This window comes from Dendronephthya gigantea, unplaced genomic scaffold (assembly GCF_004324835.1).
Source record: "Dendronephthya gigantea isolate DGI-Jeju-01 unplaced genomic scaffold, DenGig_1.0 000104F, whole genome shotgun sequence".
Taxonomy (NCBI): Eukaryota; Metazoa; Cnidaria; class Anthozoa; order Malacalcyonacea; family Nephtheidae; genus Dendronephthya; species Dendronephthya gigantea.
In genome coordinates, this window is record NW_021163114.1 from 653176 (window position 1) to 669658 (window position 16483).

Here is a 16483-nt window from a genome sequence, read left to right on the forward strand (position 1 = left end):
CCGTGAAACAGTTTTCTACACTTCGATCTCTTTTATTACATGTAAGTTCGTAAACCGGCCCAGGCGGATCATAACCTTTGAAAAACGTCGTATAATTAAGTTGCTCAACAGCATCCAGATAACCAAGTTCACGGCATACAACCCTAGCATCGATGAAATCCCAATCTTTATCACAAACTCTTCCCCACCCTCCATTAAGGAACACTTCTACACGACCAATACCATTTTCACTTGAAGGCCCCTTTAATCTGACAGGCGGGGTGGCTGTTAAAATATTTCATGAAAAACATTGTGAAAGTAAGAGCACAGTTATTAAAACACACATGGTTTGGAGACTAGATGGCAGTACAATACAACTCAGTATATATGTTATTGTTTACATGTCTATTGTATTTTGCCCAACTATTGGTTTGGCTTAGCTCCTCAACCGTGACTTGAAGAACATGTTAATTCAGACCTTACTATTGGTTTATTTGTTCAAAACACAATAGACACGTGACGAATAAGGAACATTTTTTGCATAAATGCTCCCCGACATAGTTAATAAGTTCTATTGTACTTTTATGTAGTCTCTAAACCATGTATATTCTATTAACTGTGCTAAGAGTTAGCTAATATCTTTTTGATAACGACCTGGGGTTGGTTTTTTAAGACTAATTTACTTTTTTAACTGTAGTTAAGGACAGAATTGGCCAATCACAGTCGTGTATTTGTGAATTAATTATAGAATTTAACCATACAAAGTGTAGATAAAGAGTTCTATTCTTTGAGCTATAATATAACTGGCCCCAGATGGCTTTTTAAATAACAAATTTTATTAATCCATCGTAATTATCGCTACTCTTATTTTAATAAATGAAAGTAGTCACCACACAAAAATTAACTTTTATGATCCAATTAACGTTTCGAGGAACGATTCAAAAGTCTTTACCACGATGATCGTTATGGACGAAGGCGTTGTTTGGAAGCTTGGCATATTAATGCGAGTCTTTGTGCCCTAAATAGGGATGATGTAAGCTATTTGCCAAAAGAATATTTACATCTGATTGATAGATTTTGAGAGTATATAATGAACTGAGTTTCAACATCAGATCACCCATGATAAAGACACTACACCGGAGTCTCGAAACGTTGGGTCGCGAAATGGATCTTTGTGTGGTGATAACTTTCATTTATTAAAATCAGAGTTGCGATTATTACGATGGATTATATACCTGGTTGCCTTGAACTCATTAGATTTTATTAAATTGCAACAACGTTTCGGAGTTTACTCCACTATCAGCTTACATTTACGCATTTAAATTTAATAGAATTTGTAATTAAGAAAGCTTCTGGTAGTTATTAAAAATATATTATATACGAAACTTCACTTCTGGTGAAAAGGAGCTCTGTTATTGGCTGAGAAGAATTTTCAGCGAGTAGAATTTTCAGCGGGCCATTACTTTCCCGTAATGGACCGGCACTCTCCCGTAATGGACCGGCGATACATTACGAGATGAAAAACAAAGAAACTCTGAAGGAAAAAGGCACAAGTAAATGCGCAAGAGAAAATTTAATTTTGAAATTAATATGACGTCTCTAGACAGTTTAGGTAAACTAAATAATTCAATATTTTGTTTTTGTTTTTATCAAATGCGTACCAGCTAGGCTACTAATAGGAATTCATGCATTTCTTGTACATGTTTGTTTAAAGTGCAAATACATGCATTATGCAATATAATAAACTTTTTATTATTACCTCGCTTGCTCGGTCTTTACCAAGAAATATCGGACCTCGATCTTTTTGTACAAATTAACCTCGCTCTACGAGCTCAGTCTGTACAAAAAGACCTCGCGTTTGGTTATTAAGCAGTTATTTTACATTTAAACGAGGCTTAACGAAAGTTCGTTCGAAGAACACATCGAAGAAGAGAATAAAAATAATTTTACTCACCACGATGGGCAAAAAAATAATTTTAGCATGGAAAAAAGAAGCAAGTAGGAACAGGAAACGACTAGTAAATTGATTTCTCAAAACAAACAGACAGGGTTTCCAGTCAGACTAGGAATATACCAATCTACAGTTCCACTTTTAATACTCATAATACAACCTATTAATTAAATCAACGATAATTAAATATTTTTTTATTATACTTACGACGAATCGTCACTTGAATTGATTTGCGTTCTGTAAGATTGTGGCTTTGGACTACACAGCTGTATGTTCCATTGGCATTTCTACCAACATTTCTTAGCAGCAATATTTTTCTTTCTTTATTTATCTCGGTAATCCGTGTGTTTTCTTTATACCACGACACGCTGGTTGCTGGGACTCCTCCTGCACCTAGACCTCTACATGTACATATGAAATCGTCACCTCTTTCACATGGGTAGGAGTGTAGCAAAAGATTAACACAGTTATTCCCGCTAAAAATATAACCAAAACAAGGTTTCAACCAGACGTTAACAAGACAGAAGAAATTTATAGTGGTACGAGTAAAATTGTGCAAACCTATATATCTATTCGGCAGGTATAATTACAAGTCTATATCTCATAAATGAATTTAAATTCTTTACGTCATGGGACAGTGGTTTTGCCTCATGTTGGTATGTATGTCTCAGTCAGTCTCAAAGGGCCAATATGCATGCATAGCTTGCCCTCCTTTGGTCTCTCTAGTAATCCTACTACCCGATCATGTTGCTCGCCAGAAATATATATGTTGTCAAGTGAAAATAATTATTTTTACATTAAAAAATTACAATGTTCTCTAAAATTTATGAATATAATTATGCAAAACGTTTTCTTTCCTGCTGAAAAGTCTAATTACCGTTACTGTCGTGCAAAATAACTCAAAGAGAACTAGATAGAGCTAGCGTGACAGAATATTGTAAGCCATTTTATAGCTATATCGTGTTGATAAAGTTCCGCCATTTTCTATCTTTTGGGCGTGTCTGGTGTTTGTAGCTATGGTAACTTTCACATTCATACAACTCGCCTAGCTAGTAAAATGGATTCAATATAGGTCTTAGTTTTATCCAAGGTAAAAGATTAGTTTGATTAGTGGACCTGCTTAATATTAATAAATTTATTTTTTAAAAAATTAATTTAGCTAGTGGAACCCCATAATAATAAATTTACCTGTCAAAGAACATTGTACTCCCACGTCTGTATAGTGCAAGCAAGAATTTTTTCCCCATCCTGGATGAGAGCATTTTGAAATATATCTTTCATCTCCGGTACAAGCGACCTGATTTAACCATATAGGTACATTATACCATCCAAATGGAACTTGGTGGTGATCTATTGCATGTGTAGACCTAATGGCATATGGGTAACCAAGCTGACGACATGCAACAGTACTATATCCATTCATGAAAACAGATTGTCCCCCAGGTTCCGTTGTAAAATACCTCGACACGACCGATGCCTTTTGCACTGGATGGCCCTCTTAATCTGAGAGGTGCTTTTATTCCTGTGGGATTAGTAATAATATATACTACGTTTACACGATGCCAGCATAATTTGAAAACGGTGCAAAAATTGCAGCGATTCGAAAATGTTCCGCTTACGGCTGCCGGTGCAACATTATAATTGTTTGTCATGTGGCCAATATCAAAATCCAATAAGATTTTATATACAATAAGATATTTTACATTACTGCCAGAAAACATGACACCGAAAAGAGCTAGTAGAAATAGAAAACCGAAGGACACCCTAGTCAGAGTAATTTTACATGGAGTGGATTAATTACTAATAAGTCATTTAGTCACTATCTTACCAATCTTCCAGGATAGGAAAGTTTTCCCGCTTTGCTGTATACACAGCTAGTTATGTTGTTAAAATTATATTAATGAAAAGAACTGTGCACAGGCATCCAAATTGGAAAATATCCATTTCTCTATTTAATCCGTCGTAAAAGTTAACGACACAAGCGTTTGCACGGTACTGGTTAGTGTTCCGTTTTCGTACTTCACCGATAAGTACTATATACGTTTTCATTTTGTGCCGCTCCCGTTTCAATTTTTGCCGGTATCGTGTAAACGCAAGACCGAGACGGCATAATGTAATAGCGGCATAATGTAATACCTGCTTAATGTAATACCGTTTCCAAATGAAAAGGGCATCGTGAAAACGGGGTCTTCGTGATAAGTTGGGCACTCAGCCATACACACCTCAAAATGTTCCGACTTGAGTGCGGGATGTGTATCTAGTTGTACCTTTAGACCTTTTCTCATTAATTATTGCAAATAAACACTCGCAGCTGGCAACTGCTGCTTGGAATTGTTAATAGGGAGCTTGGCTATCACCACGAGTGCGATAAATACTCGTCATTTGCAAAATTCGTCATTTGTGCGCTACCCCTCGGCTCTGTTTTCTTACGCCATCTGGCGAAACATCTTAGTCGATGAAATTATTGCATAATCTTGAAGTTTTCAGCGATGGCGTATGCTAGCAACGCCCAAGAATAACAAATCTCGTAGTTGTATAGCTATGTTCGTGGTCATGCCACTAAAGCTCTAATTCTGCATGTACTCTAATAGAAAAACAATAAACAAAACCACTACTAAATTCTCTTGGCCCTATAATCTAATAATAATTAGTCATAAAAAATAGAATAAGTCGACTTTTAAATTAATTTGAATTGTTTGATTAGATGATATTAGCAGTCAAGTTAAACCCCGATTAAACGGGTTATACGCATGCGTGTCAGGGTTTAGGAACTGAATTGAATTATGTGATTAAATTATATTAGCAGTCAAGATAACCCCAGATTAAACTGGTTATACGCATGCGTGTCAGGGTGTAGTAATTAGTCATGCATCTACGGAACTGTTTCTCAAACTGCTATTATCAGAGTTTTGTGCGGGCATATGGACTTCGGTTCGAGAATGTATGTATGTATGTATGTATGTAAAACCTTATTTAATGACGCTAGCCTTGTCAACAAAAGTTGGTTTCCACAAGGGGCGTCCATAACACAATAGAATATTTACAAAGAGATAATAATATATGTACATAGCTATTTACAAAAGAGAAATGTGGCATGGAGATCCAAATTAGAGCCTTGTGCGACCCACATGTAATTTGTAACGTTTTCGACACACCGCTAAATATGCTGTTTGTCAGTTTTTAATATGATCATTTTAAATGTCGGGTTAAATTTCTAAGCAAACAAGGATTCTCAATGTCTAATATCGCTTCAACTCTTATAACCATGCGATGATAATCGTTGAGATGAAATGATTTCTTTGAATGTAAGAAAAAGTGCCTCGTTTTGAACCCCTATACCCACGTCGATGAAGATGTTTACCACGCAGCAGATACAATTTTGTAGTTCTTGAGAAATTGCAGGCGACGAATCTTGTTTCATATTCTCATTATATTTATATATTGTATGTATAGATATCGAAAAAATCCCTTTTGCGTAATTGTGGAATATCTTAATTATAGACATAAACATCTTACCTTTACATCGCTCTGGGACAAAGTACAACGCGCATAATACGCCTGTGATAAAGACGAATGATTGCATCATTCAAATAACGAACTCAACTCTAACATGGCATGTGTTGATGATATTTTACTGCTTAATATTTGCAGACATGCAGATTTCGATATCTTCGACAAAAATATTGATCACCCGTGCAACCGCTCATTGTTTACCTCAGCGGGGTGTGCGAGGCTTGAGACCGCATTGATATATGCTTTACCCCATAGGATTAAACTTTTATAGCGATCATTACACTCTAATACAAGTAATTATAATAAACACCGCGTCGCTCAGTGCGGATGCCCTTCAAGTATATATAGTGTCACACATAAACTGAAATTTGTAAGTTCGTATATCAAAAGCAAAGAAATGTTATCACAGACTGATACGAAACAAAGCAGAAAGGTCGTGTCCACGAACCGCAATCAAAAGACTGCTTCTTTTTGGTTCGTTTCATTTTTCGGCGATACATACCTAAACCTTATGTTATCTTACACAATCTTAAAGCTTAATTGGTTCTTAATCTTTAACCTGCCGAATGAAGTAAACTCCGAAACCATTTATCTAAAACTGTCTGCACGTTAGTGAAACGTTGCATAGCTATTTATTTCAAGTCAATAAAGTTCTTTATAGTTTATAACTATATAAGAACCGAATGATATTTTAGCCACGTTTTGCTTCGATGGAGTTGAAGTGGAAATCATAATAGAAGTTTGAACCCGTTAAGAAATTCTACAACCTGTTGCCTGAAGTTAAAATTGTGGCAAAAATGTTCGAAATTGTGATGTTCAGTTATATTGAAACAAGGTGAAAAACAATATCGAAACAAGACGCCAATTCTGGCGGTTACTGCGTCGCGCGCCAATCGTTGCATGCAACTGTGCCCCATTTCCTGTCAATATTTATTCCTTTAGAAAAATGTTTCTTTCTTAGGGTTTCTAATAAATAGAGCACTTCGTACAGAATATAAGGGTAAAACTGCATTATTAGGGCTAGGCATATGTAGCTAACGATATACGTGAATAAGGCTGAGTTTGGAATCATGTACTCTGGGAATCAGTTTGTACTGAAATTCAATAGGATCGGTCTGGCCGTTTTTACCCTTGAAAGGAAGGTGCGGTTTGATTGAAAAATGGCATAAAATGGCATACAAGGCTTTCATAGCATACAAGGCTTTCATGGCATACAAGGCTTTCATGATTCATGTGATCGTTGTCTGTAAACCCGTTTTAGTGTAGGTTTACCATGATCAGTGTGTGCTAGTGTATGCAGAGTGAGCATATCAAACAAGACAAGAATCCAGCATTATGATTACCTGCACGTATTTTCTCGAACGACAGACGTCTAGATTTCCTGCGCTATCGGCCATTCACAGCGACTCGTGTACATGTTATTTTATATGACGTGTATCGTGCATGCAGTTTCCTGCTTTTGGTTCGCACGACCCGAGTTCGAATCCCGGCGACAACAAACTTTTTCAATTTTTTGTTTTAGTAAAATATTTCTTTTGTGGGGGTTACTAGGCTAATATTACTATTTGAAGTGTGTTTAGCAAGAAAATATTTCAATACGAAATCAAACGAGTTCAAAATACGAGTATCTTAGTTGGCCTGCACGGCCAGGAAGACCGGGTCGAAAACGTAAAAAACACAAAAAAAAACAAACACCGACGGCAATTTAAGACTGCGTTCGCGCAGTGCGCGAATTGTTTACATGAAATTCAGATGAGCGCCATGCAAAGCACGACCTCTATATTGTGGTTGTCTTAATGAAGCATTATAGTCTTGACTGTATAAAGATGCATTGAACTGCATCCGTTCTACGTTCACTGATAACTTCATAATTATTTTGCAAAATCCACGAAATTCTATGATTATGGATGCTTGTAGATTTTTCTGTTGCTTTACCTTTGCAATTTTATGACACTAATAATAATAAAATAATCGTACAGTTAAGGATTTAATAGTATACTCGTGATGTTTGAAAATTTTGCCAAATTCGATGCAGTTAATTACAGTTTATTATTACTCGCAAGATTAGAATGCATTCTAACCTACAAAGAAACAAGATTTTATGTTTTAGACATTGTACATTGTTTACCACTTTACAAAGCTCAAATTATATAAGCCGATCTGTGTCGTCCCCTACACCTACTAGTGATTCACTGTTTTCGCCATTCATCTTTGCCAGATTTATCTCTTCTCGGACTCGATCAGTTCTTTGTTTTTTTAAAGAACGACGATAGCAATAGAAGACGAAACAAGGGACAAAAATTCCAGCGACAATTCCTGGAACCAATATTGCAACAACCACAATTTTCCATTCAATTCCATTTTTTGTTGATTTGATGCCATGAGTACTTTCTGAAAATTGAGAGGCCATGAATAGATATTAGATCGCAAATTTTCAAATCGAGACTTTAAAACGAAACTGTTTACTTCAGTTAACATCTTACCAATCTCGGAGCTCTTTATTTTCGAGACACTTGTTGGTTGCACTGGAATTCAAAAAAGAAAACCGGTTTATAATAATTGATAATCATTGTATCAGTAAAATGAATATTTTCTTACGAGCGATATTTCGGCCAAAGCTCTTGGAGCTTCCTCCAAATTGATCGGCTGCAATAGACTGGTGTGAAAAGGTTGAACGTTTTTCCAAAACTGTTCTGATAAACGTCGTATGTGAACTGTGGACAAAAGTTTCGTAATTACTGCTCCAAAGATGTCTCGTTGGTACAAATCTACTACGCGACGCAGTAAAACTAGATTTCAAAACTCTTGTTGGGTAGATCTTGTGAGAGGTAACATCTTCAGTTTGGAATTCGATTTTTCCAGATGACGCACTATTTTCAGTCGATGAAGTTGGAGTATATTTCATAATTGTTGTATCATATCGCTTAGAAGGACTTATGACAACAACTTTAGTAGTCGCGCTCTGGATTGTCGTGTAAGGTGGTGATGTTGTTAAAACCTTGTCTGGATAAAAAAGTATTGTTAAAAAATGCTCTCGGTTACCTTCGTGCAATTTATGTTACGTACCAAGTACCAGAACTTCGATTGATTTTTCATCTTTTAAACGGTTGCTTAGGGCTACACATTTATATATTCCTCCGTCAGTTGGAACAACATTTTGCAGGACTAGTTTTTGTTCCTCTTTTCCTGTCACACCAATCTGTATGTTTCCTTTGTACCATTTCACACTGGCAGAAGGAATCCCTCCTTCACCTCTGCACAGACATGTGACCTTATCACCTTGATGCACCGCGATTTGACTTGGACAGTCTATTCTCACATTTGGTTTCTCTGAAATGTAATAAAATACAAGTTTTATTCAATGGATTCATCACATATATGCACGAAACATGAAACGCATAAAATAGTATTTTTTCAATTGGAAACCTGATGCCGTTGTGTGTTATTTCTTCGTCGAAATCTTTACCTGTTGTAGCACATTGAACTCCGGCGTCTTCGGAATGTGCGCAATTACTATTTCCCCACCCAGCATTTGAACATTGAGTTAAATTTTCCTCTTCTCCCGTACAATCAACCTCAGTGAGCCATATTGGTCCCGAGCCAGAAATAACTTCATTTCCTTGTAAGGACTTAAAAGCATCAGGATAACCAAGTTGACGACACACAACCCGAGCATCCTTTATACCCCATCCATCATCACAGATTGTTCCCCATTGTCCATTGTAGAGCACTTCAATACGCCCAGTACCGTTGGCACTTGACGGCCCTTGTATTCTGAGAGACACGGTTATTGCTGTGAAAACGTTAATGTGAATGTTTACAAACTTTATGTATTCAGTCATAAATAATAATTATAGTTACTCTACCTGTTGAAGAGCATTCAACTCCTGCATTTTCGTGAGACCCGCAATCCGTGCTGCCCCATCCGATGTGAGAGCAATCTGCAATGTTTTGTTCTTTTCCAGTACAATCTACTTCATCTAGCCACATCTTTCCAGAACCAGATGGAACCTGGTTCTCATGAAGAGCACGAATAGCATCTTCATAACCAAGCTGATGGCATACAACCCTAGCATCTTTTGTGTCCCATTCATCATCACAGATTGTTCCCCAGGTACCATTGTAGTACACTTCAACACGACCAGTACCGTTCTCACTGAATGGCCCTTTTAACCTTAACGAGGCGGTTATCGCTGCAAAAAGGGGAAAAGCTTTGTAGTTAAACTACATACCTTTTTCAAATTCGCATGTTGCCCCCACCCCCCAAAAGTTTTTCTTTCAATTTCCCGCGAGTTCTGAGGCCTTGCACCGAAATTGAATTTACCTCTTCTCGTACATTCAACCCCAGCATCTTCATAATCTTGGCAACGGCTATTTCCCCACCCGACATAAGAACAGTTTGCCAAACTACGTTCTATTCCTGTACAATCGACATCCTCTAGCCATATGTGTCTATTATCGAAATGAACCTCGCCTTGTGGCAGAACTCTAACAGCATCCATATAGCCAAGTTGACGACATACGACCCTAGCGTCTCGCAAATCCCATCCATTTTCACAAATTGTTCCCCAGGCTCCATTGTTGAGTAATTCCACTCGACCAATACCATTTTCGCTCGATGGTCCCCGTAACCTGATTGGTACAGTAATAACTAAAAAAATTAAAAGAAATTTAGTGAAGATGGGGAAATACGTTACCCCCGGGATAACAATGGATCTATCAGGGGGAAAGCCTAAATTAAGTTTAACATAGAATTGCAACAGTTACAAGACTAAACAGTTACAAGACTAAAAAATGTCACTGGTAAATAACATGTTCAAAATCAACTTGCCACGAACCATTGATTGCCAAAGAAAACAAAACTTATTCATATGTGACTGCACCTGATGAAGAACATTCTACTCCAGCGTCTTCGTAGTGTGAGCAATAATTATGCCCCCAACCTCCACGTTGACAGTTGTCCAAACTTTTTTCTCTTCCTGTACACACGACGTTATCCAACCATATCGGTCCGGAACCAGGTGATACCTGGCTTCTTGCTAGAGTTCTGGCGGCGTCTGGGTAACCCAGTTGACGACATACAACCCTGGCATTTTTTGTGTTCCATGTATCATCGCAAATTGTCCCCCATTCGCCATTAAAAAACACTTCAACACGACCTGTACCATCCTCACTCAATGGTCCTTTTAGCCTCACCGGTGGAGTTTTCACTGCATGAAAATGCAAATTGTAAAATCAAAAATTAATACTAAATGTTTTCCTTCAACTCGAAAAGTTTGACTCTTGCAAGCCTACACCTTACAACTGCGATTGTCGCTGTGATTGGTGAATTGGGATTACACATGACTAAGTTGAAACTAAAATGTTAAATTATCTACTTTTATCTTTAAAATCTGCACTGAAAATCCTGCAAAACTAAGTTTGCTCTAAGTTGGGAACTAAAATATACAGAAACTGTATAGCCCTGTAAAGATATTTGCCAATGAAATATGTATGTGTAGTCAATGATAAATGGTATGAAAACATGGTATGTGTAGTCAATGATAAATGTTTATGAAAACATGGTATGTGCAGTCAATGATAAATTGACGTTGAAAAGTATTTATGTAACAAAAAGGTATGCCTGAAAAGCGAACATTCTAACTTTGAACACATTGATTTTTAAATGGAATTTCTATATGCAGCTACTTTATCAGGAATCGCACCAGTTTTGCAAATCCCTGCGCATTTTCTCTGTCAAGATATCAAACTCCCACCTTCATTGGTACATTCTACTCCGGCATCGTCAGAATGCTGACAGTCAATACTCTTTCCCCATCCGGTATACGAACAGTTGGTCAAACTCGATTCTCTTCCGGTACAACCCACTTCATCCAGCCATATCTGGCCATCACCGGAAGGAACCATATACCCACGAAGAGATCTAACAGCATCTAGGTAACCAAGTTGACGACATACAACCTTGGCATCATTTAAATCCCAGCCATCATCACAGATTGTCCCCCATTCTCCATTGTGCAATATTTCAACACGGCCGATTCCACTTTCACTCAATGGTCCTTTCAACCTGACTGACGCAATTTCACCTGCCAAAAAGTCATGTTAGAGTGTGTCAATTTGGTGGAAGGATGTTTCAATTATACCACAATGATTCCCACATGAAAAAGTTCCTACGTATACCCTTCATTGCAAAGGTATTCCCGGAATATTACGAGCCAATAGGTTTCTCATTTCTTTTAAAATACTTTACCTGTTGTAGTACATTCTACTCCAGCGTCTTCGGAATGCCTACATTTATTGTCTCCCCATTTCCCATGAGAGCAACCAGTTATATTTTGTTCAGAGCCGGTACAAGCGACGTCAGATAACCATATACGACCAGAACCGGACGAAACCTGGTATCCACGAAGAGAACTAACAGCGTCAACATAACCAAGCTGCCGACATACAACCCTAGCATCTCTTATATCCCAATGATTATCACAGATTGTCCCCCATTGTCCATTGTGGAAAATTTCCACGCGACCGGTGCCACTGTCTTTAAATGGACCTCGTAGTCTCAGGTACCCACTGAAAACTGTGAATTGAGAGTATGTAAAAACCTTGCATGATCATGAGTTTGTGAAATCATTAGAAGATTGAAGAAGTTTTTAAGCATTGAAGTGTTTCTTCAAAAATTATCTTACCATAAACAACAACTTCGATTGATTTTTCATCTCTTAATTGGTCACTTTGTGCTACACATTTATATGATCCGCTGTCAGATACATCAAGATTGACGAGAACTAGTGTTTCCTGTTCTATTCCAGTTTCACCAACCTGTGTTTGGTTTTTATACCACGTTACACTGGCAGCTGGGATTCCTCCTTCACCTCGACATACGCACGTGATGCTATCACCTTGATGTACCGTGATGAGGTTAGAACAATTCACTGTCACCGATGGTTTCTCTGAAAAGCAACGAATGCATACATACAGTCTGTTCACAAATTTTCATGTCCATTGCAAAGAAATGGAATCAACGTTATATTTGTATTAGATTTACCTGCTCTTTTACATTCTACTCCAGCGTCTTCGGAATGAGAACATTTACTAGTCCCCCATTCCGGATGAGAACAACTTGTTATATTTTCCTCTTCTCCTGTACAAGAGACATCACTCAACCATATGCGACCAGAAGCGAAAGGGACCTTGAGTCCTGGGAGTGCTCTAATAGCATCCAAATAACCAAGCTGACGACATGCAACCCTAGCATCGTTTATATCCCATTTATCATCACAGATTGAGCCCCATTCTCCGTCGTGGAAAACCTCAACTCGTCCCGTACCATTTGCCCTCAATGGCCCCTGTAACCTGAGCCTTGCTGCCACAGCTGCAGAAATGTACGTGTATGAGCCAATGGGATCAATGATGGAATGGTTTGTTAATTAAATATATTGATATGTATGGCAGTAGATAATGGTATTACAATTTTTGAATATCTATGCCGACTTTTACATTTGAAACACAAAGGACGGAAAGAATGCAATTAAGTCTTAAGGGAATGAAATTTTGCCACAAAGGAAGAAAATATCCTCCCGTTTTAGTCAATTAATAGGCCAATTCAAAAATTCTTAAACAATTCCCATCCGAAAGAAAATCTGGAAACGCTATCGTTCATAGCCATGCATGGCAAGAACAAGAAAGAACAATGAGAACAATAAGAACAAGGAAGAGTTAGGTCAATCTGAGGGTGATGATTCGAATTACGAATGAGAAAGAGAATGAATAAAAGTAATAAGAGGATCCTGAATCAGTAACAATAACGTTACCTGTTGAAGTGCATTCTACTCCAGCGCTTTCGGAGTCCTTGCAGTTGTGCTCTCCCCATCCACGATGTTGACAATTTGTTATCTTTTGTTCTTTTCCTGTGCAAACGACGTCATCCAGCCAGATTGGTCGTGAACCCGAAGGTACCTGGTGCCCGTGAAGAACAGTGACAGCGTATAAATAACCAAGTTGACGACATACAACCCTGGCATCTTTAATGTCCCAATCGTCATCACAGATTCTTCCCCACTTTCCGTCATGAAATATCTCAACGCGGCCAGTGCCATTTTTACTTAATGGACCTTGTAACCTGATGGACACATTATTGGCTGCAAAAACAAGTCATAGGTAAACAAATTTTTTGGCCTTCCGCAATTATAAGGTAATTCTCTTTACTGCATGAACGTTTGGTGGGTAACACTCCTTAATGAAAACAAACGCTTATGCCTTTGTTTACATTTTGAATCGTATATTTCCTAAAATATCAAGAACGTTCAGAATATTTGACACGCTTTTAGGAGCATAATATATGGTTTTACATGAAGTATTAAAAATTTAGGCATTCTGTTTGGCTTAGCCTATAAAATGTAAACAAATGGGTCGATTAGTCAAAAACGAAATCACTTCTTGCTGTTCAGAGATATAGGATACATGCGAACTTTGGGCAATTTTGAAACAAGTAGACTACTCATTGTTATGAGCAGAAGCGATGCGCAAAAGCGACTGTAACCCCCGTTTAAGTGAGGAGTTACAGTAGCAATGAATGTCGAAGTGAATGTCCTTTTTTGGCAATGCCTATGCTATAGGGTCAACCGCTATGATCATTCTTTGTACACGTGACGTTCATGTTACTTGCCATGGCCACTGTTACTTACCAATATATAATTAAAGAAAAACTGATATTGAAGTTCGATTACAAATCAATAAGAAGAGTTCACTGCAGCATAATTCACAGAATGTAAATTCCATGCAGTATATATATATTTGAGTTGTCTCTTTATTAAAAAATATGATATTGTCAAATTCGCTTGCACGGGATAACGATTTGATGATATCATTGAATTTGAAATCTACTTTATTTGCATGCCAAGTATTCTGCATAGAAATTCGCGACCGATTTCCCTATAATTCACAACAGTTCAAAGAGATCACAGAGTGGAATTTAACAAACAAAAAAAACAGTATAAAAATAGCGAACTACAGTTCGCTCTTTAAAAACAACTTTTTACGAAACTATATGCCCATTCAACGCGTGGACCTTTTTTCCCTGAAGTAGATATATCTAGCCGAGCAGTAGAAGGTTCAAATTCGTTCATTAAATATGATGAAAATACTCAAACGAGTCGATTTCTCATCATGGAAATCAACATGTGATCCTGGGTATCTGTCAAAGTTCATTATAATGGTGCTGCATGCTATAAATTTAGATATATCCATGAGGATAGGCCTACAAAATTATCCACTGTCTTACGCCAAGGGGCCATATAAACAAACTCCTATGACTATAATGCATCTTAAAAGTCTTCAAAATTATCATCTCACCTTCACATCGGTACTGCAAGGAATTTAGAGCGAAAATAACGGCAGCAGTGGCGATTGACCATGACATTATTGAATGGTAATCCGTCGAGTAAACACGCTGTGTGATATTTGGACAATTTTGTATACACAATGGATATTAGCCTCCGCATCGTAGCTCCTCCTCTTATAGACGTCGAACGAGGCATAATCTCAAGAGTTGTTCTCCAGATGCTTCTTTGCCTCGCTAAAAATATTTGTTGTGCGATTTGCTGACAAAGCGGATTATCGTCACTGGGTCGTAATTTTGCATTTTTACCGAAAATTAACGTTATTTGAAAAATTTATACTAGGGTGATTTTTCCTCGAGATGCGAACTGTGGCGACATTATTTGAAAATGGACTGTTGTCAGATAAATTCCATATAAACAGTTTCATACGTAAGCGCTGCATCATAAGTTTTTAATTCAGAGTTACGTAAGCGCCTGCGCAGGATTTGACAGCGGATGATGTGAAGCTGTAGCGTCGAGCATCAGGCAACAAACATAAAAGACTGGGCTTTTGAAGGGGGTATTAGTGATGAAAATTTAACGTTTAATTTGAATTTATCGGGAAATTGAAAGAAAAGGAAGGAATCGAAATTGTGTAGAATTTGCCACTTGCACTTGTCCAACTACTGCGGAAATCGAAAGCGATCAATTTCCGCCATCCATCAAAACCTCGTGCATGTATGACTCTTTCACTTTTAGCTAAGTTCATTTCGGGAGAAAATGTAAAATAAAATCACGTGCTGCATAACTGAATAGCTAGTAACTTATCAGTAAAATAATGAGAAACATCTGCGCTGCCTCCTTGCAATTTTTTTAAAACATTTTGGTTCCGGAATTGGAAAATTAGCAACATAAACAAGCTATCGTGTATTAAATCTTTTTCACTTGAAAAGGATACTCGTGGACGCATGGTTTAACGGAATTATTTAATCATAGAAATAAGTATTACCTCCTTACGGAAGAAACGAAATATACTGATATTTTGTGGCTAGGCAGTCTAATGGTGAAATTAAGAGACCATGAGCTGCAACGTGAAAGGTCTTATGCCAATAAAACATGCAATACAGCAGTCACCACAACATTTTCACCGACCCGACGAGTATTAAAAAACACATCATTGAAATGCAGTGGAAGTTCCATGGTGACTAATTTAAAATATTACATTTTGATTTATTCTTCCTATAACGACCTTAATAACAACGCTATTGGCCATGGATTTCTAAAGAATATTTTTCAGTAAAAATCTACCAATGCGTTTACGATTTTGAGCAGTATGTAATAATTAAGTCTGAATCCGACACTGTTGAAATGTGCCTAATATCCTTTAAAATAGCATGCTACCAATGAAATTTCGAACTGACTTTGTTAAGCATTTTGCACAATTCAAAGTAAAATGTTGTAAAATGTTCAAACTCAATATCAAAGTATACATTCCGATTATTCAGAGAATCAATACGTATTTAAAAGATGCCTTATTAACACTGAATAATATATGTATTATAATGGTATAATTTCAATGCTAATTTTCCATATATCGATTTGCAGATATTTTTGCCAATCCTTAAAGTTCATTTTACGTTTATTTTATAAAATCAGCGAAGTAAGATCTCAAAACATTGTTACATTTATCTTCCTAATTGTATTATAATCAATATATCCACAT

The 16483-nt window shown here is 37.3% G+C and overlaps 2 protein-coding genes across 2 annotated transcripts; both read right to left on the bottom strand.

The window, feature by feature from the left end:
- Window positions 1-7520: 7520 nt before the first annotated feature.
- On the bottom strand, window positions 7521-9137 carry LOC114534672. Its single transcript, XM_028556145.1, has 6 exons — window positions 9129-9137; window positions 8910-9072; window positions 8510-8773; window positions 8042-8446; window positions 7927-7968; window positions 7521-7834 (listed from the first exon to the last, which is right to left on the bottom strand). The coding sequence occupies exons 1-6, from the start codon at window positions 9135-9137 to the stop codon at window positions 7590-7592; spliced, it is 1128 nt and encodes a 375-aa protein (XP_028411946.1). The 3' UTR covers window positions 7521-7589.
- Window positions 9138-10306: 1169 nt separating this feature from the next.
- On the bottom strand, window positions 10307-14861 carry LOC114534673 (deleted in malignant brain tumors 1 protein-like). The gene is made up of 6 exons (XM_028556147.1): window positions 14795-14861; window positions 12489-12815; window positions 12130-12393; window positions 11694-12020; window positions 11200-11529; window positions 10307-10653 (listed from the first exon to the last, which is right to left on the bottom strand). Exons 1-6 carry the CDS (start codon window positions 14859-14861, stop codon window positions 10307-10309), a joined length of 1662 nt encoding a protein of 553 aa, XP_028411948.1.
- Window positions 14862-16483: the final 1622 nt, after the last annotated feature.